Raw genomic sequence first — 26,482 nt, 5'->3', positions numbered from 1 at the left:
ATAAGGTTTTGAATAATCAGGTCCCATCTTATCTTAGGGACCTTGTAGTACCATATTACCCCATTAGAGCGCTTCGCTCTCAGACTGCGGGCTTACTTGTAGTTCCTAGGGTTTGTAAGAGTAGAATGGGAGGCAGAGCCTTCAGCTTTCAGGCTCCTCTCCTGTGGAACCAGCTCCCAATTCAGATCAGGGAGACAGATACCTCTCTACTTTTAAGATTAGGCTTAAAACTTTCCTTTTCGCTAAGGCTTATAGTTAGGGCTGGATCGGGTGACCCTGGACCATCCCTTGGTTATGTTGCTTTAGACGTAGACTGTGTTTCATAATTATTGTATGGCCTTGCCTTGCAATGTGGAGCGCCTTGGGGCAACTGTTTGTTGTGATTTGGCGCTATACAAGAAAAAAGTTGATTGAAAGTTGATTGAAGAGAGAGCTGAGTAGGGGGGCAAAGCTCTCGATTTACCGATTGATCTATGTTCCGATCCTCACCTATGGTCCATGAGATTTGGCTCATGACCAAAAGAACGAGATCGTGGGTACAAGCGGCCGAGATGAGTTTTCCTCCGCAGGGTGGCTGGGCGCTCCCTTAGAGATAGGGGAGGAGCTCGTGTTCACTCGGGAGGAGCTCAGAGTCGAGCCACTGCTCCTCCACGTCGAAAGGAGTCAGTTGAGGTGGCTCGGGCATCTTTTCCGGATGCCCCCTGGACGCCTCGCTGGAGAGGTGTTCCGGGCACGTCCCATTGGGAGGAGGCGCCGGGGAAGACCCAGGACACGCTGGAAGGATTACATCTCTCGGTTGGCTTGGGAATGCCTTGGGGTTCCCCCGGAGGAGCTGGGGGAGGTGTGTGCGGATCGGGAGGTCTGGGTGGCTTTGCTTGAGCTGCTGCCCCCGCGACCCGACTCCGGATAAAGCGGATGGATGGATGGATGGATGGATGGATGGATGGATGGATGGATGGATGGATGGATGGATGGATGGATGGATGGTTTAATCGCTGCAGATTTAAAACTTTTAGGGACAGAACCCACAGTTGATGATGACAGGTTAATAATTTCCAGCACCAGCATGGGTAGTTGCAAAGAAAACCTGCACCCTCTTGGATCTTTCTGGAATGAAGAGCTCTGCTATATTTTCTCTTCAAAATGATCTGAGAAATACTGAGCAGTAAATGGAGAGTGGCTTACAGGTGGCCGCCCTTAAATTTCAGTTTCAATTTATTTTCATTTATATAGCACCAGATAACAAGGTTACATCAAGGCGCTTCACAAAAATAAGGTCTAACCTTACCAACCCCAGAGCAACAGTGGTAAGGAAAAACTCTGAGGAAGAAACCCCAAGTAGACCAGACTCAAAGGGGGGGGACCCTCTGCTTGGGCCATGTTACGGACACAAATTACAAAACAATTCACAAAATGAACATACAGGAAATGTTGGCAGTGCACAGGATGGTTTCCGGAACAGATACTACACCCATCTCTGGATGGAGCTGCACCTCAAACAGAAAGAAAAAGAGAGAAAAAAAAGGAGAATCAAGCATCAAAAAGACAACAAATACAATGTAATTTGTCACCATTAAGCAATAAGAAAAACAGAAGAAATACTAAGGTGATTGCCGGCCATTAACCCTAAGCTTCACTAAAAGACCCAGAATTTAGGTAAAGTTGAGACCGCGGCCCGTTCCATTTCCTAATAAAATGAATTAAAAGTGTAAAAAGCATAGAAACATACTATGCCAGTATGTTAGCCATACGAAAGGGAAAATAAGTGCATCTTAAGTTTGGACTTGAAAGTCTCTACAGAATCTGACTGCTTTTCTGACACAGGGAGATCATTCCACAGAACAGGGGCACGATAAAAGGAAGCTCTGTGACCCTCAGACATTTTAATTCACCCTATAGTAGTCCTATAGTAATTCACCCTAAAGTAGTCCTGCACTTTGAGAAAACAAACCCCAGGCCGGTACGTAGGGTTTAATTAGGTCAACTAGGTCCTCTGTATCTTCCTCTGTCACACCAACCACCTGCATGTCCTCTCTCAGCACATCCATGAACCTCCTCTTTGGTCTCCCTCTTCTCCTCCTGCCTGGTGGCTCCATCCTCAGCATCCTTCTCCCTATATACCCTGGGTCCCTCCTCTGCACATGTCCAAACCATCTCAATCTCGCCTCTCTGACTTTGTCTCCAAACCGTCCCACCTGAGCTGTCCCTCTGATATGCTCATTCCTAATCTTGTCCATTCTTGTCACTCCCAAAGAGAATCTCAACATCTTCAGCTCTGCCACCTCCAGCTCTGCCTCCTGTCTTTTTGTTAGTGCCACTGTCTCTAAACCATACAACATAGCTGGTCTCACTACTGTTTTGTAAACTTTCCCCTTCACCCTTGCTGATATTCTTCGGTCACAAATCACTCCTGCCACCTTTCTCCACCCACTCCACCCTGCCTGCACTCTCTTCTTCACCTCTCTACCACACTTTCCATTACTTTGAACAGTTGACCCCAAATATTTAAACTCATCTACTTTCACCACTTCTACTCCTTGTAACTGCACTATTCCACTGGGCTCCCTCTCATTCACACACATGTACTCAGTCTTGCTTCTACTGACTTTCATTCCCCTTCTCTCCAAAGCATATCTCCACTTCTCCAGACTAGACTCAACTTGCTCTCTACTCTCACTACAGATTACAATGTCATCTGCAAACATCATAGTCCATGGGGACTCCTGTCTGATCTCATCCGTCAACCTGTCCATCACCACTGCAAACAAGAAAGGACTCAGAGCTGATCCATGGTGTAATCCCACCCTCCACCTTGAATGAGTCTGTCATTCCGACTGCGCATCTCACCGCTGTCACACTATTCTTGTACATGTCCTACACTACCCTAACATACTTCTCTGCCACTCCAGACTTCCTCATACAATACCACAACTCTTCTTTTCGCACCCTATCATAAGCTTTTTCTAAGTCCACAAACACACAATGTAACTCTTTCTGTCCCTTCTCTGTACTTTTCCAACAGTATTCTCAGAGCAAACATTGCATCTGTAGTGCTCTTTCTCGGCATGAAACAGCTCGCAATATGCCCTTTCCTTTGCTTTTGCCACTTCTCTTTTCGCCTTACGCCGCATCTCCTTGTACTCCTGTCTACTTTCTTCATCTCTCCGACTATCCCAAAACTTTTTTGCCAACCTCTTTCTCCTTATGCTTTCCTGGAGCTCTTCATTCCACCACCAAGTCTCCTTGTCTTCATTCCACTGTCCAGATGTCATACCCAGTACTGTCCTAACTGTCTCCCTCACCACATCTGCAGTACTTTTCCAGTTGTCCAAAATTGCTTCCCCTCCAACCAGTGCTTCTCTCACCTGCTCGCTAAATTTCACACAACAGTCTTCCTCCTTCAGCTTCCACCATCTGATCCTTTGTTGAGCTCTCACTCTCTTCTTCTTCTTTACCTCTAAAGTCATCCTACAAACCATCCTGTGCTGTCTAGTGACACTCTCCCCATGTGGCTGACCCCTAATGCTGGACTGCGGTAAACCAGAAAATAGAGCACTGCAGTAGCCCAATCTAGAAGATACAAACGCATGAATCAGGGTCTCAGCATCAGCCATAGACAGGATGGGACAAATCTTCGCTATATTTCGCAGGTGGATGAAAGCAGTCCTCGTAATATCTCTAATGTGGAGGTCAAAGGACAACACAGGATCAAAAATTACCCCAAGGTTCCTAACTTTGTCAGTGTGATGTATGACAAACAAGCAGGGGTGTCAGACTGGGGGGATAAAGGGTACAATGTACCCAGGGCCCAAAGCATGGGGGGTCCCATAAAAACTGGCATTAAATACATTTTTGTGTTGCATGTTATTAATGTCCATACAATTTGTGTTGTAAAAGAATATAATTAGAATAATTGTATAAATGTTGCAAAACATAATTCTGCTCTAACAATAATATTGAAAGATTTCTGAGGGCCCTTCCCAACCCTGCACAGTTGTAAAATGGTTTATTCCAGGCACACAGGTGGCACGCTGTCACACACACATCCCAAACGGGATCTGACAGCATGAAGAGAGGTGTTTAGGCTGAAATAAGACATGTCTTTCCTAAAAAAAAAAAAAAAGCAAAGTCCAGATTTTAAAAAAGAAGAGGGAAAAAAGGACAGGGAAAGAAAGCTAAATGAGGGAAAACAGCTGCTAACCAAATTATTTGAGAAGAGAGGTGAGCTCGAAAACTAGCTTACCGCGCATGCAGGAAACTTGCTAATAAGCACTGAGGACATATAAACTTCACAGTTTAAAAAGGAAAGACACGATAAACCCATGCTGGTTTTGGTTCCTCACTCCCCACAGGACACACAGTCCACACCGGAGGGAGAAAGGGAGGGGGACACGGAGCAGCACGTGGCGGCTGCTGTGACAACACACAAGGACAGGAGCAGGACAGCTCGCTTCTGCTGCAAGAAAATCAAACGTCTTGACCCAGTCTCCCCTGACTTGCCACTGCTTGTTCGCGCATTTATGGAAAACTAATTATGCAAATACTAAAAATAACTGCGTGCATTTAGCGCTGTCCCTTTCATTATATATGCGCAGATTTGGAAAAGTCTGTTTTATTACAAGGACAGAAAAAATATGCATTAGCCTGCCTGCCTTCTGTGGGATATAATATGACCACAGTCCAGCTGCACACGCACCTGCTTACAAAAACACATGCACACACACAAATAAGTTACTTTTTACAATAAAATTATCAGAATGCAATATAATCCAGGAAATCTTGCACTGTAAAAGGAGAGCGAACATGAATGTGTTGCCACCGTGTCGAACAAGAACTTTGAGTTATGCTTGTTTTTCTTGATCAAATCGGAGTAATAGGTCCACTTTGTAGCCAGTAATGCATTCTTATAGTCTAAAATAGCATCACGCCACGCAAAGTGGAATACTTCTCATTTTGAACTACGCCGTTTCCGTTCTAGATCTCTAGCTTTATGCTTGAGGTTACGCAAGTATTCACTGAACCAAAATGACTGTTTTTTTGTGGTTTTAACAAAGGTGGCGCAATCATGTCGAGTGTAGTTTTGAGCACTGAGTTTAAACTGTCCACAAGACTGTCTACTGATTGGGCATTTGCCAAACATGAAGCTAAGCTATCACGCAGTCTAGCTTCAAGTTAAGCACCATTGACCTCTTAAAATAGGTCAAGGTTACTCATCTTTGAACTTGTCCAAGGTCTGTCTCTCAAGAATGTTCCCTGTCAATTCAAAGCCTCTGACAGTAATGGGACTGGACATACTGAACATAGATGGAAGGACAGACAGACGCAAAGACTTTGCAATACCCAAAGGCCATATTTAATGGCCCTGGGTAAAAATCCAATATTTGAGTGAATTAAGACAGCCACTGTGATGCTTCTGGTGGCTCCAAACATCTATGCAGCCACCAACCTGAGATTAAAATACCAACACAATTCACGTTGATCAACACTAAGACTGTCTCTTCCTCAGCCGTCAACTGTCTTGGACACTGATTACAGCAGTGCTTGCACATAAACCTTTGTCCACTACAACCCCTGGCAAAAATTATGGAATCACCGGCCTCGGAGGATGTTCATTCAGTTGTTTAATTTTGTAGAAAAAAAGCAGATCACAGACATGACACAAAACTAAAGTCATTTCAAATGGCAACTTTCTGGCTTTAAGAAACACTATAAGAAATCAGGAAAAAAAAATTGTGGCAGTCAGTAACGGTTACGTTTTTAGGCCAAGCAGAGGGAAAAAAAAGATGGAATCACTCAATTCTGAGGAAAAAAAATTATGGAATCATGAAAAACAAAAGAACGCTCCAACACATCACTAGTATTTTGTTGCACCACCTCTGGCTTTTATAACAGCTTGCCGTCTCTGAGGCATGGACTTAATGAGTGACAAACAGTACTCTTCATCAATCTGGCTCCAACTTTCTCTGATTGCTGTTGCCAGATCAGCTTTGCAGGTTGGAGCCTTGTCATGGACCATTTTCAACTTCCACCAAAGATTTTCAATTGGATTAAAATCTGGACTATTTGCAGGCCATGACATTGACCCTATGTGTCTTTTTGCAAGGAATGTTTTCAGTTTTTGCTCTATGGCAAGATGCATTATCATCTTGAAAAATGATTTCATCATCCCCAACATCCTTTCAATTGATGGAATAAGAAAAGTGTCCAAAATATCAACATAAACTTGTGCATTTATTGATGATGTAATGACAGCCATCTCACCAGTGCCTTTACCTGACATGCCGCCCCATATCATCAATGACTGTGGAAATTTACATGTTCTCTTCAGGCAGTCATCTTTATAAATCTCACTGGAACGGCACCAAACAAAAGTTCCAGAATCATCACCTTGCCCAATGCAGATTCGAGATTTATCACTGAATATGACTTTCATCCAGTCATCCACAGTCCACGATTGCTTTTCCTTAGCCCACTGTAACCTTGTTTTTTTGTTTAGGTGTTAATGATGGCTTTCATTTAGCTTTTCTGTATGTAAATCCCATTTCCTTTAGGCGGTTTCTTACAGTTCGGTCACAGACGTTGACTCCAGTTTCCTCCCATTCGTTCATTTGTTTTGTTGTGCATTTTCGATTTTTGAGACATATTGCTTTAAGTTTTCTGTCTTGACGCTTAGATGTCTTCCTTGGTCTACCAGTATGTTTGCCTTTAACAACCTTCCCATGTTGTTTGTATTTGGTCCAGTTTAGACACAGCTGACTGTGAACCAACATTTTTTGCAACATTGCGTGATGATTTACCCTCTTTTAAGAGTTTGATAATCCTCTCCTTTGTTTCAATTGACATCTCTTGTGTTGGAGCCATGATTCATGTCAGTCCACTTGGTGCAACAGCTCTCCAAGGTGTGATCACTCCTTTTTAGATGCAGACTAATGAGCAGATCTGATCTGATGCAGGTGTTAGTTTTGGGGATGAAAATTACAGGGTGATTCCATAATTTATTCCTCAGAATTGAGTGAGTCCATATTTTTTCCCTCTGCTTGGTCTAAAAAAGTAACTGTTACTGACTGCCATAATTTTTTTTCCTGATTTCTTAAAGCCATAAAGTTGCCATTTGAAATGACTTTATTTTTGTGTCATGTCTGTGATCTGCATTTTTTTTCTACAAAATTAAACAACTGAATGAACATCCTCAGAGGCCGGTGATTCCATAATTATTGCCAGGGGTTGTAGATGTCACTAATGTAAAATACCTTCAAGAAGAAGCTGTAGCATTAACTGAACCTTCAGGAAAAATTTAGTTTGGAGAGGGGTAGCATTCTGCTTTATAGAGTTTGGATTCATATCCAGAAGTGAAGGTCACTTAAAATTCAGAAACAGAAGCACAGTATCAACTTTTTGGAAGCAGAAACAAAATAACAGCATTTGATACCTGATTTATATGTAATAAATAAATACCCAACAATGTTACCCCCCGTAGTAATTTTCTACATCACTAATCAGAGCCAAATGTTGGAAAATGAACAACTCAAGGTAGAAGTTATACTCCATCTCAAAACCAACACTGAGACCCACTTGAGTCTTTTTTGTTGTTTGTTTTTTAAATAAGTTGTATTCAAATTGTAGAAGAGGTGAATGGCTCAGAAAGGTTTCATACTTTCTTATTGAGAAAAACCAACAAATACTACACTCTAACAAAAACTTAAGAATTATAGTCATCTTAATGGTCAGCATTCTACAGCAAATGTCATTATTCCACTTAAGCCTTGCTTTGCTGCGTGTATTAAATGGTTCTGAATTATTTGTCAAACTTGACAAGCTTTAAATGCTAAACCCATAACACCATTTTATGCAGCGCAGAGTAAAATTCCAACCAGAAAACAACATTTTCTTATTTTATTTACTCCTTCAGTATACATATGATCATCCAAAAACCAGCATCAAGACTCAGCTGAGGGAACTTTCCGGCTCAGCAAAATGTCAGTAAGGAATGAGTTATCCAAAGGTGTGACAACACACTGAACAAACAGTGGGAACTCAATGGAGGCTATACAAAAAACAAAACAAAACAAAAAAAAACACTTTCCATTTCAAACTTCACTTGTCCTCTTGTACAGCATTCCGCACAGAGGACACAAATACTCACCCTTTAGATCCTATTATAGCAACTCTTATTTACTAAAAGAAGACCAAGAAAAGTCCAGTTTGAAAAAAAAAAAAAAAGGAGGGGCTATGACTAATGGAAGGAAATCATGACTGACTCACCTATAACCCTCTAAACCAGGTGTATTTCAACTTTGAATACACAACATGATTGTGTACAAACTGTAAAACGTGCCTTTGTTAAAATGCGGTTTAAATTTTCATGCTAATAGGACACAACATGGGGGCAAAGGGGTGTCAATAAACTAAGAGTAAATATTAACAAGTATGAACACGTTGAACAAACGCCAGTGCAAGCGGTTAGCATGGACACTAATCCTTTCAGTGTGGTAGTGTTGGCAGGATGTTCCCCTTCACTTCTCTTCACACCACTGGTTCTCTTTGCGTACCTGCACAACAAAAAGGACAAACACCTCTGTTAGCAAACATTTTTGAGCACTCCTGTTTTTTTTTGGTTTTTTTCTTTTTTGCCAAAGCAGAGACAGCGCACAGGTGAGAGACAAACTTAATAACCAAACTTCAGTCAAATTTTGTGTATGGAAAGAAAAACATGACATTTTGATTATATGGAAATGATCTCTTCTGCAGTGTTGTCGGGCTCTAGTCACAAACAACAAAGATGAACAATAACGTCCACTAAAGGTGTACTTTTCAATTTTACACAAAAGTGCAAACTTTTACTTTGTGTTGAAAAGTAGTTATTATAAAAGCACTTATTTCTGTGGTATATCACAGAATTACAGCTAATTTTACTACTGAAATGGTATATGTATGGGGGTAAGAGCAATTCTGTGGCAAATATACAGCATTTACTCCATGAGATTTACTGAAAAGCATATGTAAAGTTCAACATTCACGCTGCATTTGGCAAGTCAGAATTTCCGATTTACTACTCAGAAAAACACATCTAACGATACTGTAACAAAATGTTTGTCTCCCCACTGACACATTTTGGCAAACCAAGTGAAATATAACCTTGTTAGTTTGGACAACTCACTGCGTGTCATCTTTCCCACATTCAGCAGATATCCAGCAAAACGTTCACAAATGTCCAACATGTTGCAAAAAAAAAAAAAGTGACCCCTTCAATTTTGAAGCTAGACTCTTACAACCTTAACTGGTTATACCTATATATTTTACATGGAGGTACCATTAATATGAGCATATCTTTGACCAGAAACAAATGGGATTTCTTTTTGTTGCAACAGATTCTTGTAGTTTTACAGGCAGAACTAGCTATATTACTAAATATTACTTACAGCTAAGATGGGATATGTGTCCTGTTGTTACTATTTAGAGATAAGAGACCTAATTAAGCATCTACAGTTATGAATTCTTCAACCACCTAAACTTTTTAAGTATTTTTTTCCTTTATTTTAGGTGACTGAAATGTGAATTTATCATGCTTAAGATAGATAAAGGCTCTCGGGGTCGTGGCCGGCCTGCTGGCACTTACTCTCAGATGACTCCAGAGCAGAATCACAAAATTATTAACTATGTGGTGGTCAAGTGGTATGGTGAAGAAGGGGTACAGTAAGCTGAAAACTACAAATGCTGGTTTATATGAAAATAAAGTAGATGCAGCAAGGGCATCCAGCTCACATAAAATGCAGCTCTTGTATCAGCAAGCCCTGACTGACCTGTGTGCTGAATGTGAACTCTGTTAGACTATGATTACTTCATCTGCAAATGATGAAAGCATGTTAAATGTCATTTATTGAGTGCTATTTGTTATTTTCACATACAGAATTATTGAAGCTTCATATAAATGTGTAATTTAAGGGTTGTAGCACTTAACTGGTTAGAGATTTTGTATTTTGCATTGCAAAATTGAATTCCTGAGAAAATTTCACAATGATCTGTTTGCAAGCTTTTTTCACAGAGTTGATAATTTTGTGATTTTTGTCATGACATTGTGTCTCACAACTTTGTTGCAATTTGGCGCTGTAGAAATGGTCACTGCACTTTAATCCAAGTTGGTCAAAATCCTACATCATTTCTGGAGGAGGTGAATTTCAAATAGAGTAGAGTAACTTTATTGATCCCCAGGGGGAAATTAAGGTGTCAAGTAGCTTACACAGTACACATAATGCCCACATGGACATTTCAAGACACACATACACACAACAAGCATTAACACAGGTCAAAGTCAAGGGGAGGGGGGGAAAAAAAAGCAATTGTGCAAAAACATATCCTGTGAGTTGAGGTAGACAAGAGATTAACATGACCAAGAAGTGTTGACAGATAAGTCTATGATGTAGTATTGTGATGTAGAAGTTAGAGGAACTAAGACATAAATAGTATTAAAAAAAAAGAACAAAAATCCTGGTAAGGTGCATGAAGACATTCAGCAAAAAAGTTAAAGTGATCAAAAAGCAGTGTTAAGTGTACTAAGCAATGATAGGAGTGAAGATTTCTCAATCGTCACAACTTCACAGTCCAGTAAAAAGTGTACTGCACAGTACACACATACGCCTAGAGGTATCCCGGGACTTGGCCAGCTCAGGCATCTCGCAGTCTTTGTGATAAGCAAGGAAGAAGTATGTCCAGTGTTCATGAGAGTTCCACAGTGCAGTGGTTATCCAAGATAGTGCAGTGCAACCATCCCTGGTGGTGAAAAATAGTGGGGTAAAAACTGTTCTAGTGTCTTGTAGTGAAAACTTAGCATCCTTGAATAACTGGAGGACATGGGGTCTTAGGCAGTCCAGTCCCCAATGATGATGTCCTTCTTAGTGTCCTTCTGTGTGTTGTTAAACAGTTGAATGGCCCATGGGACAAAGGACCTTCGTAGGCTGTCTGTCCTGCAGGAGAGGGCACGGAGTCTGTGGCTAAACAGACTCAGCTGGTGTGAAGTGAAGATGGTGTGAAGGGGGTGTTTCTGATTGTCCATTATAGAGTCCAGTCTGTTCAGGGTTCTCTTCTCAGCTGTTGAAGTGAGAGTCTCAAGCTCCATGCCCACCACCAAACCTGCCTTCCTCACCAGTCTGTCCAGATGTCCAGCGTCTCTCTTCCTAATGCTACCACCCCAGCACGCCACAGCATAGAAGAACAGGCTGGCCATGACAGACTGGTAGAACATCAGCAGGAGTCGGTTGCAGACATTGAAGGACCTCAGCCTTCTTGACCCTTCTTGTAGAGTGCATTTGAGTTTGTAGACCAGTCCAGTTTATTGTCGAGGTGCACCCCTAAGTACTTGTAAGTGCAGACTGTCTCCACATTCTCTCCCTCAATAGAGACAGGCACCGAAGGCGGGGCGGATCTCCTGAAGTCAACCACCATTTCCTTGGTTTTGGTGGTGTTCAGGTGGAGCTGATTGGTTCGGCACCATCCCACAAAGTCCTCCACCAGTCCCCTGTACTCCTCTTCCTGACCATCCTTGATACACCCCACAATTGCAGTGTCGTTCGAGAACTTCTGCATGTGGCATGTCACAGAATTGTAGCTGAAGTCAGTCGTGTACAGAGTGAACAGCACCGTTCCTTGTGGCGCTCCTGTGGTGCTGACCACCATCTCAGATGTAAGGTCTCCCAGTCTTATAAACTGGGGCCGCTCGGTGAGGTAATCTGTGATCCAGGTTACCAGGCCAGGCTCCACTCCCATCCGCACCAGTTTCTCTCTCAGCAGCAATGGTTGGATAGTGTTGAAAGCACTGGAGAAATCAAAAAACATGATTCTCACAGCACAGCTACCCTTGTCCAAGTGAGCATGTACCCTGTGAAGAAGATACAGGATAGCATCCTCCACTCCCACGTTCTCTTGGTAGGTAAATTGCAGAGGATCCAGTGCGTGATGTACCTGGGGTTTGAGAAGGTTACGCAGCAGCATATGTTCGAATGTTTTCATTAGGTGTGAGGTGAGGGCAACCGGTCTGTAATCATTGGGTTCTCTGGGGTGTGCTTTCTTCGGAACTGGTATCAGGCATGAAGGTTTCCACAGTGTAGGGACGTTGCCTTCCTGCAGACTCCTATTGAACAGGTGATGAAGCGGCTCAGCTAATGCCTCTACACGTCTTTAGCAAGTCTTGCAAAGATGCCATCAGGGCCAGCCGCCTTGGATTTTAGTCTTTTCAGTGCCCCTCTCACTTGGTCTGCGGTGATTGTAGGTGGTGGGTTGGGGATAGAGGCAGTGGGGGTTGGTGTAATATTGCTCATCTTTGATTTGAACAGTAAGGAACAAAATTATAATGACACAAGAAAATCTGTTATCAATTCAACACAATTCTAAAAAAAAAAATTAAAAAAAAAAAACCCTGAAGTGGATTCACTCAAACAGTGAAATTCAAGTGTTGCAAAATGGAAGCAGGTTTTATATCCTCCACAATTTAACTACATTCCCTAAACAGGTGCATATAAAGAGTACCTGGGCTTCTTCCTCCTCTGTGAAATCATTTTTGATGTTGAAAGTCTTCCTGATCTCCTCTGGGGTTTTGCCTTTGATCATGTTGGCCACCGTCTTGCAGGTGACATCTAAAAGGCCTTTGATGTCCAAATAATTTGCAGCCTAACCAGGGAAGAGAGGAAAAGAGAAAGAAGTAAATTATTACTGATAATGGACTGACACACGCCACGGGACTTTGCAAACAATGCTGAGCCATGTTGGTGTGTTTAACCCTCTGGGGTCTGAGGACATTTTTTTGGACAGTTCACTCGCCTGGCATAAATGTTTTATTATTGCTGTTAACAGCTCTCCCTGCATCCCACAATCAAGTTTTATGTCTCTTTTTCAGGACAACCTGTGCTTTCAGAATATATATATGCTTTTGTTGCATTTCGTAAGTGTAGTAAAGGTTTACAATCAAAAAATATGCAAGGAAAAATAAAGCGAAAAATAAATTTCCACACACATTTATTCAAAACACACAACTATAATAAACAACTGTTTTGACACTTTATAAAGGTGATTTGAGGTCTTGTGTGAAACACTGTACAACAAAAAGGTTCAAACAATAAACACAAATGCACATTTTGAACAATATATACAAAATGGTCTATGCGGGTTTTTTGTCTTAATGGTAAAAGCAACAGAGTTATCCAGTAAAATTCACATGCAAACTAGTGGAGCAATCCTGATAGTTGCACACTCTGTTTAAGCACATGTGATTGTCATCAGAGGCTCTCCACCTGCTTTCACTGATTGCTGTGCATAATGGCGCAGGGTGCATTTGGAGCACAACAGTATGTACTCATTGGAGCACCCAGGGGGCTATTCAAATGGGCCAACTAGTAACATATCACACCTGAAAACGATCTTTGGCTTTTCACGTAAGGTAAATCTGCCCTACGATTGGATTTTTGAAAACCATGTGACAGTGAACCAATTCCGATTGGACACTCACATTGTGCACGTCATCACACAGCTTCTATGAGGAGTACAAAGATGGCCGATGGCTGGCTCGAAAGTCTGCGGAGTTAACTTTTCAGCAAAAAAAAAAAAAAAAAAAAAAAGCAAGTTTCTATCTCATAGCATTAAAGTTATTTATAATTTAGTAAAGCTTGGTCTTAGCTGTCGTATACAATGGCGTTGGCCCCAGAGGGTTAAGGATTTTCATGAGTGCAACTATTTTATAGTCAAGGTTTAACGCTGATAAACACTAAATCAATTACACTTACCAAAACTCAAACTGACTGCATACAAGCAAATGCTTTAAGAACTTGATAAAAATCATCAAGGTCAACCTTCTGCCTTAAGTGGAAACAGACGAAAGACCTTTGGAATTTACCCCACATCACCACAGACTTCTTCGAGACGGGACGTCACTGGTTGCTGTTGTCCTTCCTGTGGCTTTACAGTAACCCAGCCAAGTACGAGTCAACCACTACCACGAGACATCATCGTCCTCTGTTGCCATTTATCTCCATGGGTGCTGTAACATCTATGCACAAGAATATGATTGTGCTTTTGGTGGTTTGTCCTGCAACTCCTCATCCCTTTTTGCCCGAGTTGTGTTGCCCACATACTGTGCAGTTTCTCAATCCCTGACACATTTCTCTGGTATCCGCAGGTTCAGTAATCTTCCCACTGTCTTTTGTTTTGACTATGCTGTGAACTCCATCTGCACCAGAATGACATGTTCCTGTACAAGACCGGCTAGTGGTGACTGCCCATCACTTCTACTTTTGGGTTTATTCCTGGGTGGCTCTTTGGGTTGTTTTGTCTCCCTCTGCTGGCGCCAGATAGCTTCACTGCTGCAGTTAAGGATAATGCCATCGGTCACCTTCTTCCCATAATTAAGGTTCATCAACACACTGTTCTGGAGCAAGTGGGTCTTTGGATATTTGTATTTGTCATGTTCCAGAAATTAAACTGTCATCCCCAACTGAGGGACAAAGTTCAGACCCTACAATTTTATACTGAAAAAAATAAATAAATAAATAATCAAGATAGCAAATAAACATATAAGGGACAACATACTGGATGTGATTTGGACAACAGAAAACACCAGATGGACTGCTGCCCCACAGTGGTGGAAAGACTACAGCAATTACAGTCAGCCCATTTGTCTTTTGCATTGTCATAATGTACATTTATTAATGGTTTCTTTAGTTTGTGTGTTGATTCCAAAGAAAGCCTATATACACATGGTTATTAATAATGAATGTGCAATATTTTCTTTTCCAGTATAAGTTGCACCAGAGTACAAGCCACAGGTCCTCCCAAAATAATAATAATGAAAACCTACAACTTGTATACTTAGGCAAATGTCAGCTGATGGAGATAGAATTTATCAGCACAGCACAAAGAGTTGGAACATTGGGAACAAAATATTTTACAGAAATAGTGGAGCAGATAAGTATAACTTTTGGCCAGAATTGTTCACTTGGTCATACAAGCATCAGATTTGGCATGAATGTTCTTCATAAATCAGTGTTTGAGAAAAGAAGTGCTGGCCACTTGAAAATCCAATATGGTGGCCAGGTAGGGGTCAATGAAGAATTACACAGGGGTCAAAATTTAAAAATGCTCCAATCATATTGAAAAGTACAACACATTATTTGTCTGATCATACATATTCCGAAAAGGTATAGTTTGGGCTATCTATGATTGAATGTTATGGAGTTACGAGGTAAAAACAGCAAAAATGGTGACAAAGGTCAGTTTCAGTTTGTACAGGGGTCAAAAATTAAAGTTGCTCCAATTTTTGTAAAATGTGATGCAAATTATTGGTTGAGTTAATAGGGGTTTAAAAAGGAATAGTTTGCACCATGTGTCATGCTTAGTTGTCATGTTACAGGGTAACATACGTCATATGCCATAGAATGTAGTAAACATTGTTTGACATTTACTCTGCAAACCAAGCATTCAACACAGTCAAAACTATTCCATTTATTAATCCTATTAGTTCAACCAATATTTTGCACCACTTTCTACCAAAATTGGAGCAACTTTAACTTTTGACTCCTGTGCAAACTGACCTTTCTTACCATTCTTGCTGTTTTTACCCCATAACTCCAAAACATTCAGTCATAGATAGTCCAAACTATACCTTTTTGGAATCTTTGTGATCAGACACATAATTTGGTATAGCTTTCAATATGATTGGAGCATTTTTAAATTTTGACCCGTGTCATTCTTCATTGACCCCTACCTGGCCGTCATAATTGATTTTCACGTGCCCAGCACTTTTTTCTCAAACACTGATTTATGAAGAACCTTCATGCCAAATCTGATGCTTGTATCGCTATGTGAAGGATTGTTTCAGTTATCTGCTGCACTAAAATAAATTCGTCAGTTCACCAGGCAAGTTTGTCTCTAAGAAACAGTACATATGTATCTGACAGAGCATCATAGACTTCCATTTAACACTGTCCCTGTACCGGTTTCATAATGTTGTCCGACACTGTTCAGTTGAATAAACTCACTAAGTTGACTAATTTTTTGACGTTAGTTGTTTCGCATTACCCGACTAAAGTTTTTAGCCCGATACAGAGAAGGCTAATCTTATTTTTGTTGACAAAACTTCAGCATCTTACCTCAAAAATGGCAGCTATCATGTACCACCACTTGATGGAACATTCAAGAGCACCCATATGTAGCTCGTATTCCAAAACGAGAGCTTCCTCCGTTTTGACCATGGTTGTAGCAGATGACTATCGTGTTTGTGACAGTTCTCACATTAGCCACCAGGCGTCACCATTACACTGAGCAGTGCTGTGTGCACAAAAAGGCTTGACGGAAGTGTAGAAGAACTGCTAGGCTAAGAGCTAAGCACATCGTTCTGCAGTTTGTATGTGTCTGTAAATGTTAATAAAGCCAGTTAATGAAACAAATCATGATAACAACCCACCTGGAAGTAAACAAAACTCTTGCACACTGGAGGCGTTTCTTGTCAATGGCGCTCCCACGCCGCTATGCCCATGAAAATAATCGACTAACACAAGACGGCTAATCTACACATTTAGCCATCGATGTGAAACGGAGATCAGACAGCTGTTGGGCGATTAACATTCAGCTAAGTAAGTTTAACAGACTAAAATATTAGACTGCTTTATTAAACCAGGCCAAGGAATATAAAAGGACCTGGATTTAACATATTCGCAGTGTACCGTTACACATGCTGGTAATCAACAGTCAATACACATCTCCTGACATGAATACCGACTTTATATTCTTCAAACAACCAGCATCTATGGAATGTTTGTAGCTTGCATTCATTAAGCCAAACTGTGTCATAAAGCAAGCAGTACTTTGCATCACTGCTCTAGCACATATAGCTGCAACAAAGGGACAACTAGCAACGATGCAATATTTTCACTGGTATTAAAAGTGAAAGCAGGCCAGGGTGGGGGTGGGTGGAGATTTGGTATTAAACTATGTTTCAATTCAGGCTAATTTGTTGAAGCAGAGCTATTTGCTGAAACCTTTGATACTTGTGTCATACTAATGCCTTCTTCTTTAAATGTTGAAATATAACACTTTGTGACCATTTCTCAGTTGTTTTCTTCTTAGGTAGCCTACAAAGCTAAGACTGTAAATATGTATGTGCACATGTGCCATAACAACAACAACAACAACCCCCCCCCCCCCCCAGCCCTTAGTTAGGCAACCACCTCAGCCTCATTTTGAGCCAGGGAAAAACACTAATTTTTTTATTTTTAAACAGATTAGCATTTGCTCTAGGCTTCAGAACTTCTTGAATTTTTGTCCCACTAACAAGTTACAGTTTCCAGAGTATGAATGCAATGTATAAAATGTTCTCACCAGAATTAACTCAAACAAGGTGCCTTGGTCCACTTTAAGGAACTCCTGGTCCCAAACAGGAATGTCATCCGTCCTCTTCTCTTTATTCTCATCATCCTCAGGAGGAGGAGGGTCATCTTTGTGATGAGTACACCACTGGATCACCTAAAGAAAGCACACAAGTTTAACCAACCTAACATGTTACTAGATTCACTGCAAGCTGTAATACAGCATGGGGTCCTCAGTTAATTAGGCCCTGTTAGATAACGGCTGAGTGGATCCTTGTCATTTGATTGGTGCTTTGTATGTCACATGACGATTAATTCATCCCATTTGTGTTGCACTGCATTTAGAGTGCAGCTTGGTTCCATTTAGAGTGCAAATTTTGGTACCACTGCACTTTGCACGCACGCATGGCCTCGTGCACATGTGCGCCCCACACAACAAATCCACTGTGCTGTCTGGAGACTGTTAGCAGGAAGAAAGAAAGAAAAGCTGGACTAATTTCTGACGTTTTTTTCATTGCACTGAGGAGATACACAGTCTTTTTTTTTTGGTACTACCCGCACGCAAGCGCCGACCAGGTTGCGTGTGTGCACGCGCATGGGGGACGACTCCTCTCCCAAGACATAATTTGATTGGGCTAACTGACACTGCTAAGTCTTGTAACACACACACACACACACACACACACACACACACACACACACACACACACACACACACACACACACACACACACAAAAAATCCATTCCGCTGTAAGCCGTCTGGATGCATGAAGACCTGTCCACATGAAACGCTGATGTGATTTTTGGCTGGACTGTGATCTAGCCAGTTAAAAAGACAGCTGCATTCTCTGAAAACCGTGACTTTAGGCTTAATGTACCTCACTAACCCACTCATCTCACTTTGTAGTACACCCTTCAACTCGTGTCTTGTATGATGGCCAACTTATACTATGTACAAAAACAAACTTCCAAGCTATTCCATGTGCCTAGAAGCCATTTTAACCCCAAAGATTTTTAATAAATCTAAAAAAATTCAATGGTGTCACCCCACTAAAGGGAGAGACAAGAGAACCAAGCAACTTTGCATAATATTCATTGTGACAATGCCACAGGAGAGAGGAGGCCAGTAGACAGGAGTCAAAATGGTAACTTGAAATTTGTGCTAAAAATATATATTTGCCACAAATACCAAAACTGGTATTCATTTTAAAACTAAAGTTTTTCGTTTTGCTGGATTTTTGAACAGTGTGTTTTGGAAGTGTGTGGTTGTGCCTCACTGGTGTAGCACCAACTCATAACGATGTTTCTTTTTACACTCCAATTATTTAATGCATCTTGACAGTATGGTACACATAAGTTTCCCAGTAATTTCAGGTATGCATTTTCATTTCAGGTTCAACATTCATGGCTTGGTGTTCTTGCATGTTGTGTACCTTTTTGAGAATGGCAGCATTCACATTTGGGAGGGGAACTGGGTCATCATCTCCTTCATCATCCATTCCCAAATCTGACAAAGAATCGACAGATACCTTACAGCTGTCTCAACTGCTTAATTCATATGAGTACAAGGTTATATCTTACATGATCATATACCTATAAATGATACGCCAATATGATTGGATAAAACACTAAAGAATAAATAGCAATACACCCTTTTCGCGGACGGGTAATATTTTTCATACCACCCGAGTAATTAGCCAATCAGGTGTCACGTACAATTGTTTCCACCTCACTTAGAAAACAGTGCTTGGAATTTGAGGTGAATGGATGATGAAAGAAGCAAAACACCTTCGCAATTTATGTCGATATTTTGATGAATTTTTGATGATTTCTTCATTTACAGCAGCTTCATTAAGCAAATGTACTTGAATGATTATCAGGACGACGGCGAGCTTACAGGCTAACCTCCGCTAACACTAGAAGACAGTTGCCAGTTATGGCTTATGAAACAAGGTAGGAAAAAAAAGAAACAGCAACGTTCAGCTGAAGCATTAGTGGACATAATATTCTGTCTGTTAAGAGCTGCACCTCTTGTTCCACGTGTGTATTTCCCACCGGTGTCACGTACGTCCACTAATGCTTCAGCTGAATGGCGCTGTTTCTTTTTTTTCCTCCCTTGTTTCAGAAGCCATAACTGGCAAATGTCTTCTAGTGTTAGCGGAGGTTAGCCTGTAAGCTCACTGTCGTCCTGATAATCATTCAAGTACATTTGTTTAATGAAGCTGCTGTAAATGAAGAAATCATCAAAAATTCATCAAAATATCGACGTAAATTGCGAAGGTGTTTTGCTTCTTTCATCATCCATCCACCTCAAGTTCCAAGTGCTGTTTCCTAAGCAAGGCGGAAAGAATTGTACGTGACACCGGTTGGCATCACCGCGATTGCTCTTACTGCCTCCGATTCGCTTAGTGAGTCTGCGGGCTCAGTAAGCGCTGCAGCGGGCCACTCACACCGCCCCGTCTGCTGTGCCGAGCTGCATGCAGCAACAGGTCCAGAGACTACACTTGCTGTTTTGATGCGCAGCGCCCGCTGCATGGTCTCGGTAATCGCAGCCACAGAGCTCCGTGGCCATGACTTGGATTCTTTGCAAGTCCCGCATACCCTGGAGGCAGTGAGTGAAGGGAGAGCACGCGCATTGTGTTCTGCATGCATTTATCATTTATAGGTATATGATAAAATCATTATCAAATTGTTTTACCAATGAATATGGCTTTTTACACCCTGAAGAAAACCATACACCCTTCGGCCTCAGGGTGTATAAAGCCATATTCATTGGTGAACAACTTGATAACTGATAATATCACTTTTCCATCTATTGCAAACTCTGTATCCATTTGCAAGGTTACCTTCTAACATGGTCTTAATGGTGACAGACTGTTTGGCTATCTCAACATCCACTTCAAAAATTTCTCCATCGGAGCTCTGTAATTTTATTGTGGGCATTATCTGTAAGAAACAAAAGACAGTCAATACTAAAACAAAGCCAAATACCCAATGAAGCCCGGTCTGTTTATGTCAACCAATTATGCACTTGTTATATTGGAAAAGGAGGGAATTCAGTTAAATTAATGAAAATTGCCAATTTTTATATAATGGTAGCATCAGCTAAAATGAGTTTGAAAATATTGGCGCAATAAAAAATATGGGAGAAATCCAATATTGTACATCACCAGTTTTGTCCAAATCTGCAACTAGCGAATATTTTTATATTTGATTAATTAATTAATTAATTTTTTCTTGTTATGCAAAAATAAATAAATAAATAAGTTGTGGAAAATTTTGATCAATCTTATCCAGAAACCAAGATCACTCACTTACTCATATTCATCCGCTAAATCCAATTAAGCTGTCACGGGGGCTGGAGCCTACCAAGATGATGCCCTCAACTGTCTTGCTTTGTCCACAGCCCAGAGTTTACAGTGAGATGTAAGTAACAACAGCCAGTAAAATAGAAAATATTTAGTTAATAAGCTGAAATCAAAGAATTTTTATATTGTATAGCCAGTTATTAAAACAGATGTTGATTAATTTAATATTCAAATCAATTAATCATTGCAGCTAGTTTCATCTTGCAATACAAATGCAACTGCCACTCACTCAAAAGTAAATCAACTTCTGATTGGACCAAATCCTACCCAACACATTTTCATAGTTATATTGTGGAGTAGAAGTGCAAAAATTGATCAATTATGAAATGAATCAACAACCATTTTGATAATAGATTGTTTTGGGACTTTTTTCTGAATCCAAACTCTATGACTTAGCTTCTTAAATGTGAATACTTTCCAAGGTTTTTTTTTTTTTTTTTTTTTTTTTTACACTCCCATCTGGCAGCAAACTGAAACATCTCAGGGTTGTGAACAAAGCAATACAGACGGTTGCCCAGTTCCGGATCACCTTTTTTTTAAAGTCCCGCTATACGGATCCATAATGCAACCGAATGTCCTTTAATTGTGTATTGGGTATTTGGAAGTTATTTAGCTGAAAAAGTCTGGGTGGAGTAGCGCTTCTACTTAAAGTGTGAAGCCACATTATATGTGGTGCAAACATTTGCCAGAAATGGATCACTTTGCCCAGATCCGGATCACGACACTCTGGGGACATTCCTGGCATCTGGCTGGAGCCCTTCTAATGCAGAATGACACACACTGTGCTCAAGAATGTTTTGAACACAAAATGATAGAAATTATACTTATTAAATGAGAATTTACTTAGTTTCGAAAGGCGCCGTTATACGTTTTTACAAGCAAAAAGTGTAGAGGTGAGATTTCTCCCGAATTAAAAAGTAAAAGCCCGCACATTCATGCCCATTCGTGATTCTGAGATGATCCCCAAAGTCCACGACTCACGAGTACTGACACGAGGCTGCTGCTTCAGTGATCCGCAACTGGCTAATTTTCGCGTTGGAGATAAATGCGTGCAGCAACTAAACAGCAAGACATAACACACTGACATTTTCTACCCAAGTAAGTAAATATTTTCCCACTCTAGAAACAAAAACACCGAATGGCTAACTCACCTTTGCAACGTTTTAGAGATCGTTACTTTAAAACTTGCAGGAATGAGTGAGTCAGAAAAAGCCCGCACACCGCAGACATGGGGATGTTTTGATTCCTCTGCTGATCACAAGGACGGCTGGATCCGGTCGAGCTTGTGGTCGTTTGTAGACAAAACATCAATCTTTCCATTGGTACCAAGTAAGCTTATTCATGCTGATTATAAGAAACGGCGGCGCAAAAACTACAGCAGTGATCCAGAACTGGCAATGATCCGGAACTGGGCAAGTGACTGTACATTTGAAGGCATGGTCTTGGTCTCTGGAAAACATTTTGCTCATCATCAACATTTTGCTCAATTTTATGGACAAAGACTAATCAATTGTTTTTAATAATAATAATAATAATAATAATAATAATCGGTAGTTGCAGCCCTACTGCAGAAACATATCCTCTGTTTAATTCTTTTTGGAGAAAAGCTGCTTTAAGTGAGCTTGTTCATTTTTCAGACTGTTACTCATTTCATACGTCATATAACGCAACTTTTCTATGGATTCAGATAAGTAACACTGACCAGGTGCTGTCGACAGCCAATTTTGCCCACACTACAGCTCGTTAGTTAAACAACAACAACAACGGGGGTAGTGAATAACCTGCTTGGTTACGGTGTCCATACACCAGGTCCATATATACAAAAGACAGGAAACATTAAAACTGCTGCAACATTAGAACGTGTTAATCCGTTAGCATACAGCTAGTCCCATTTAAATACAAAAAGGCCGGTTTATTATTAGGGTACAGTCTTCTGCTTCCACAAAGACTGCCAAACGGGTCGGATGTTCCTCACAAAAACTACAGTGAGGCCGTTTACAACTGAATCAATCACCGTTTTACATAATTAATCATGCTAGCACGTAGCACGGCTGCTAACGCTAGAATCCTGCGATGTCACCGAGGCCTGTAAGCAACCGCATTCAAATTAACACGTAAACACAATGCGCTGATTTTAACTCCAGTACCACAGAGGACAAAGCACAAAAACGACATTCTGCTTCTGAAAGCTATGCGCCGTGATTGTTTTACCTTAAATTCTGTGAGATGTAGATCCTAACAAACGCACGGTCAACTGAAATCAACCTGGCGACGCTGCTGCAGGAGCTTTATCGACAGACAGAGGGCGCTGCACCTGCTGCCTATTCTGAAAAGGAATCGATTTAAACACACAAAACAATGACTTGAATTTATTTAGCAATGAAATACATATAAACATACATGCTGAGGTTATCACACAACGTGCAAGACACTTAATTCCACTGTGGTACATGTGGCAATTAACATGTGAAGTGATTAAAAAATAATATCACAAACAATATGCAAACCAGTATATATTAATACCACCAGAATGCAAAAGCAGAAAAACACCACCAAAAATGCAGTTTGTTCTATATTCTAAAAAAGAAATGTAAAAAACAAACAAACAAACAAAAACAAAAAACGCTTAAATAAATTGTACTATATAATTAGGTATACACTAAAATAGATTATATATGAAAATTAATAAAATACTAACTACAACAAATATTGTAGGATTAAGTAAGTAAGTCCCTTCGGCTGCTCCCTTGTTTAAACAGTAAAACAATTTAAATAAAATGCATTACTAAGAGCAAAATTACTTGAGCAATATTGCTTAATTTTTAAGAAAATTCATTTGCTAAAATGTTGTATCATGGTGTGGATAGGGAGAGAAATGGTACTGAGGTCATTTTAAAGGAAAATTACGACTGTGTTAAAGGTTAAAGTGTCTGACCTATCATATCTAACGGCATTTAGTGATTCAGCATCACAAAATATACATTAATCTATTGGTTCCTGATACTGTCATGAAAAGTGCCACGTTTTCATAACGGGAGCACAAATTCATTTGAATACATTCCGTGACGGGAGCATGAAATGAAAACTGATGCAGGGGGATCGGGGGAGTGGGAGTTATAGTTATGGTTAGGGGAGGGGTAGGGTTAGTAATAGTAAGATAAATGAAAACTCCGTCATGAAAATGTGACTCATTTTGTGACGGGAGCATGAAAAAAACTGACACGGTGATGAGTGTGAAGTTGGAAATTGAAGGGGCAATGATGTATGTCATCAGTGCATATGCCCCACAGGTAGGTTGTGAGATAAAGGAGAAGGAAGATTTCTGGAGTGAGTTAGATGAGGTGGTGGACAGTGTGTCCAAGCATGAAGGACTGGTGATAAGAGTGGAGTTCAATGGTCATGTTGGCGAAGGGGACAGAGGTGATGAGGAAGTAATGGGTGGATTTGGTATCAAGGACAGGAATGTGGAAGGGCAGATGGTAGCAGATTTTGCAAAAACGATGGAAATGGCTGTAGTGAATACCTATTTTAGGAAAAGAAAGGAGCACAGGGTAAAATATAAGAGTGGAGGAAAGTGCACACAGGTGGACTATATTCTTTGTAGGAGATGCAAGCTAAAAGAAATTAGAGACTAAGGTGGTGGCAGGAGAGATTGTAGCTAGACAGCATAGGATGATGAAATATAAGATGACTTTAGAGGTGAAAAAGAGGAAGCAAGTAAGCGTTCAACAAAGGATCAGATGGTGGAAGCTGAAGGAGGAAGACTGTTGTGTGAAATTCAGTGAGCATGTGAGGCAGGCACTGGGTGGAGGGGAAGCAGTTTTGGTCAACTGGAAAAGTACTGCAGATGTGGTGAGGGAGACAGCTAGGAAGGTACTGGGTGTGACATCTGGACAGTGGAAGGAAGACAAGGAAACTTGGTGGTGGAATAAAGATGTTCAGGAAAGCATAAGGAGAAAGAGGTTGATGAAATAAAATTGGGATAGCCAGAGAGATGAAGAAAGTAGACAAGAGTATAAGGAGATGGGCATAAGGCGAAAAAAGAACTGGTAACAGCTAAAGAAAAGGTATTTAGTGAGCTGTACAAGAAGTTGAACAGTAAGGAAGGAGAAAAGGACTTGCATTGATTGGCCAGACAAAGGAACAGAGCTGGAAAGGATGTGCAGCAGGTTAGGGTGGTAAAAGATGCAGATGGTAATGTGCTGACAAGTGAGGAGAGTGTGTGGAGACGGTGGAGGGCATATTTTTAGTTGCTGATGAATGAAGAAAATGAGAGCGAGAAAAGGCTGGATGATGTAGAGAGAACAAATCAGAAAGGAAAGATGAAGTGAGGGCAGCTATGGAGCATTTAATTTAATTAGCTTATAATGCACCAAATCACAGCAAAAGCCGTCTCAAGGCGCCTTACATAAAACAAGTCAACATAAAATTGAATAAATAATTAAAAATTAATAAAAAATTCAAATACATAAATAAAAACAGAAGTAAAAGAATAAAACAAATAAAAATAAAAACTATCCATAAGAAAGAGAATAAAAATAGGTTTTGAGTCTTGACTTAAAAATGTCCACAGACTCAGACTGCCTCACGGTCGCAGGAAGATTGTTTCACAGGGTGGGTGCACGATACGAAAAGGCTCTTTGACCTGCTGACTTCTTCTTCACCCTGGGAACACAGAGAAGTCCCGCATCCTGCGACCGCAAAGCCCGGGCCGGCACGTAGAGTTCCACCAGATCAGCCAGATAAGATGGCGCCAGTCCATGAACAACCTTATAAGTCAATAACAAAACCTTAAAATCTGCTCTCACAGAGACAGGGAGCCAGGGCAAAGATGCCAAAATGGGTGTGATATGTCTGGCGGCAGCGTTCTGAACCAGCTGAAGACCCCTAATGCTGGACTGTGGTAACCCTGAAAATAGAACATTACAATAATCTAGTCTAGAAGAAACAAAAGCATGAATCAGGGTCTCAGCATCAGCCCTGGACAGGATGGGGCGGATTCTCGCTATATTTCTTAGATGGAAAAAAGCAGTCCTAGTAACATTCCTGATGTGGAGGTCAAAAGACAACATGGGATCAAAAATTACCCCAAGGTTCCTCATGTTGTCCGTATGATGTATGACACAGGAACTCAGGCTGAGCGCCAGCTGGTCAAACTGATGCCGATGTCTCGCTGGACCAAGAACCATCATTTCAGTCTTATCAAAGTTTAAAAGTAGGACGTTACTAGGCATCCAACTTCTCACTGATAGAAGACAGTCCTCCAGGGATTTTATGGGAGTGAGATTTCACGCAGTTATCGGCATGTACAACTGAGTATCATCAGCATAACAATGAAAAGCAATCCCAAAACTCCGCAGTATATGCCCAAGGGGTGCCACATACAGGGAGAAAAGCAAGGGGCCTAAAACAGATCCCTGTGGAACCCCAAATCTCATGTCAGCAAGGTCAGAGGTAGTGCCATTATACAAGACACATTGAGAACGACTCAATGTGAACGAAAGGATGCCTGAGGAGTGGAAGACTACAGTAACAACAGAAGCATAAATTTAATCAGCCACAGCATGAAATTATGGAAAGAGTAGTAGAAGCTAGACTTAGAAAGGAGGTGAAGATCTGTGAGCAGCAATATGCCTTCATGCCAAGAAAGAGCACTACAGATGCAATGTTTGCTCTAAGAGTGCTTATGGAGAAGTACAGAGAATGCCAGAAGAAGTTACATTGTGTGTTTGTGGACTTAGAAAAAGCTTTTAACCTTAGGAAGTGTG

General features: G+C 40.9%; 1 protein-coding gene across 1 annotated transcript; it reads right to left on the bottom strand.

Annotated features, from left to right (window-relative positions):
- Positions 1-8,145: 8,145 nt before the first annotated feature.
- On the bottom strand, positions 8,146-23,039 carry skp1 (S-phase kinase-associated protein 1). Its single transcript, XM_034177965.1, has 6 exons — positions 22,926-23,039; positions 20,193-20,292; positions 18,780-18,853; positions 17,359-17,502; positions 12,520-12,660; positions 8,146-8,549 (listed from the first exon to the last, which is right to left on the bottom strand). The coding sequence occupies exons 2-6, from the start codon at positions 20,287-20,289 to the stop codon at positions 8,514-8,516; spliced, it is 492 nt and encodes a 163-aa protein (XP_034033856.1). The 5' UTR covers positions 20,290-20,292; positions 22,926-23,039; the 3' UTR covers positions 8,146-8,513.
- Between the last annotated feature and the right edge of the window lie 3,443 nt (positions 23,040-26,482).

This window comes from Thalassophryne amazonica, chromosome 9 (genome assembly GCF_902500255.1).
Source record: "Thalassophryne amazonica chromosome 9, fThaAma1.1, whole genome shotgun sequence".
NCBI classification, from domain to species: Eukaryota; Metazoa; Chordata; class Actinopteri; order Batrachoidiformes; family Batrachoididae; genus Thalassophryne; species Thalassophryne amazonica.
The sequence above is the reverse complement of the archived record's forward strand: the minus strand, read 5'-3'. Positions and strand labels throughout refer to the sequence as shown.

Bases quoted from the DNA above. Each gene is read 5' to 3' on its own strand.
- skp1 (XM_034177965.1), bottom strand. From the start codon at position 20,289: ATGCCCACAATAAAATTACAGAGCTCCGATGGAGAAATTTTTGAAGTG. The intron at 12,661-17,358 runs GTGAGAACATTT...TTCCCTGGTTAG, and splicing joins CCTTGTTTGAGTTAATTCTG to GCTGCAAATTATTTGGACAT. The intron at 8,550-12,519 runs GTACTCTTTATA...TTTGTTGTGCAG, and splicing joins CAGAGGAGGAAGAAGCCCAG to GTACGCAAAGAGAACCAGTG.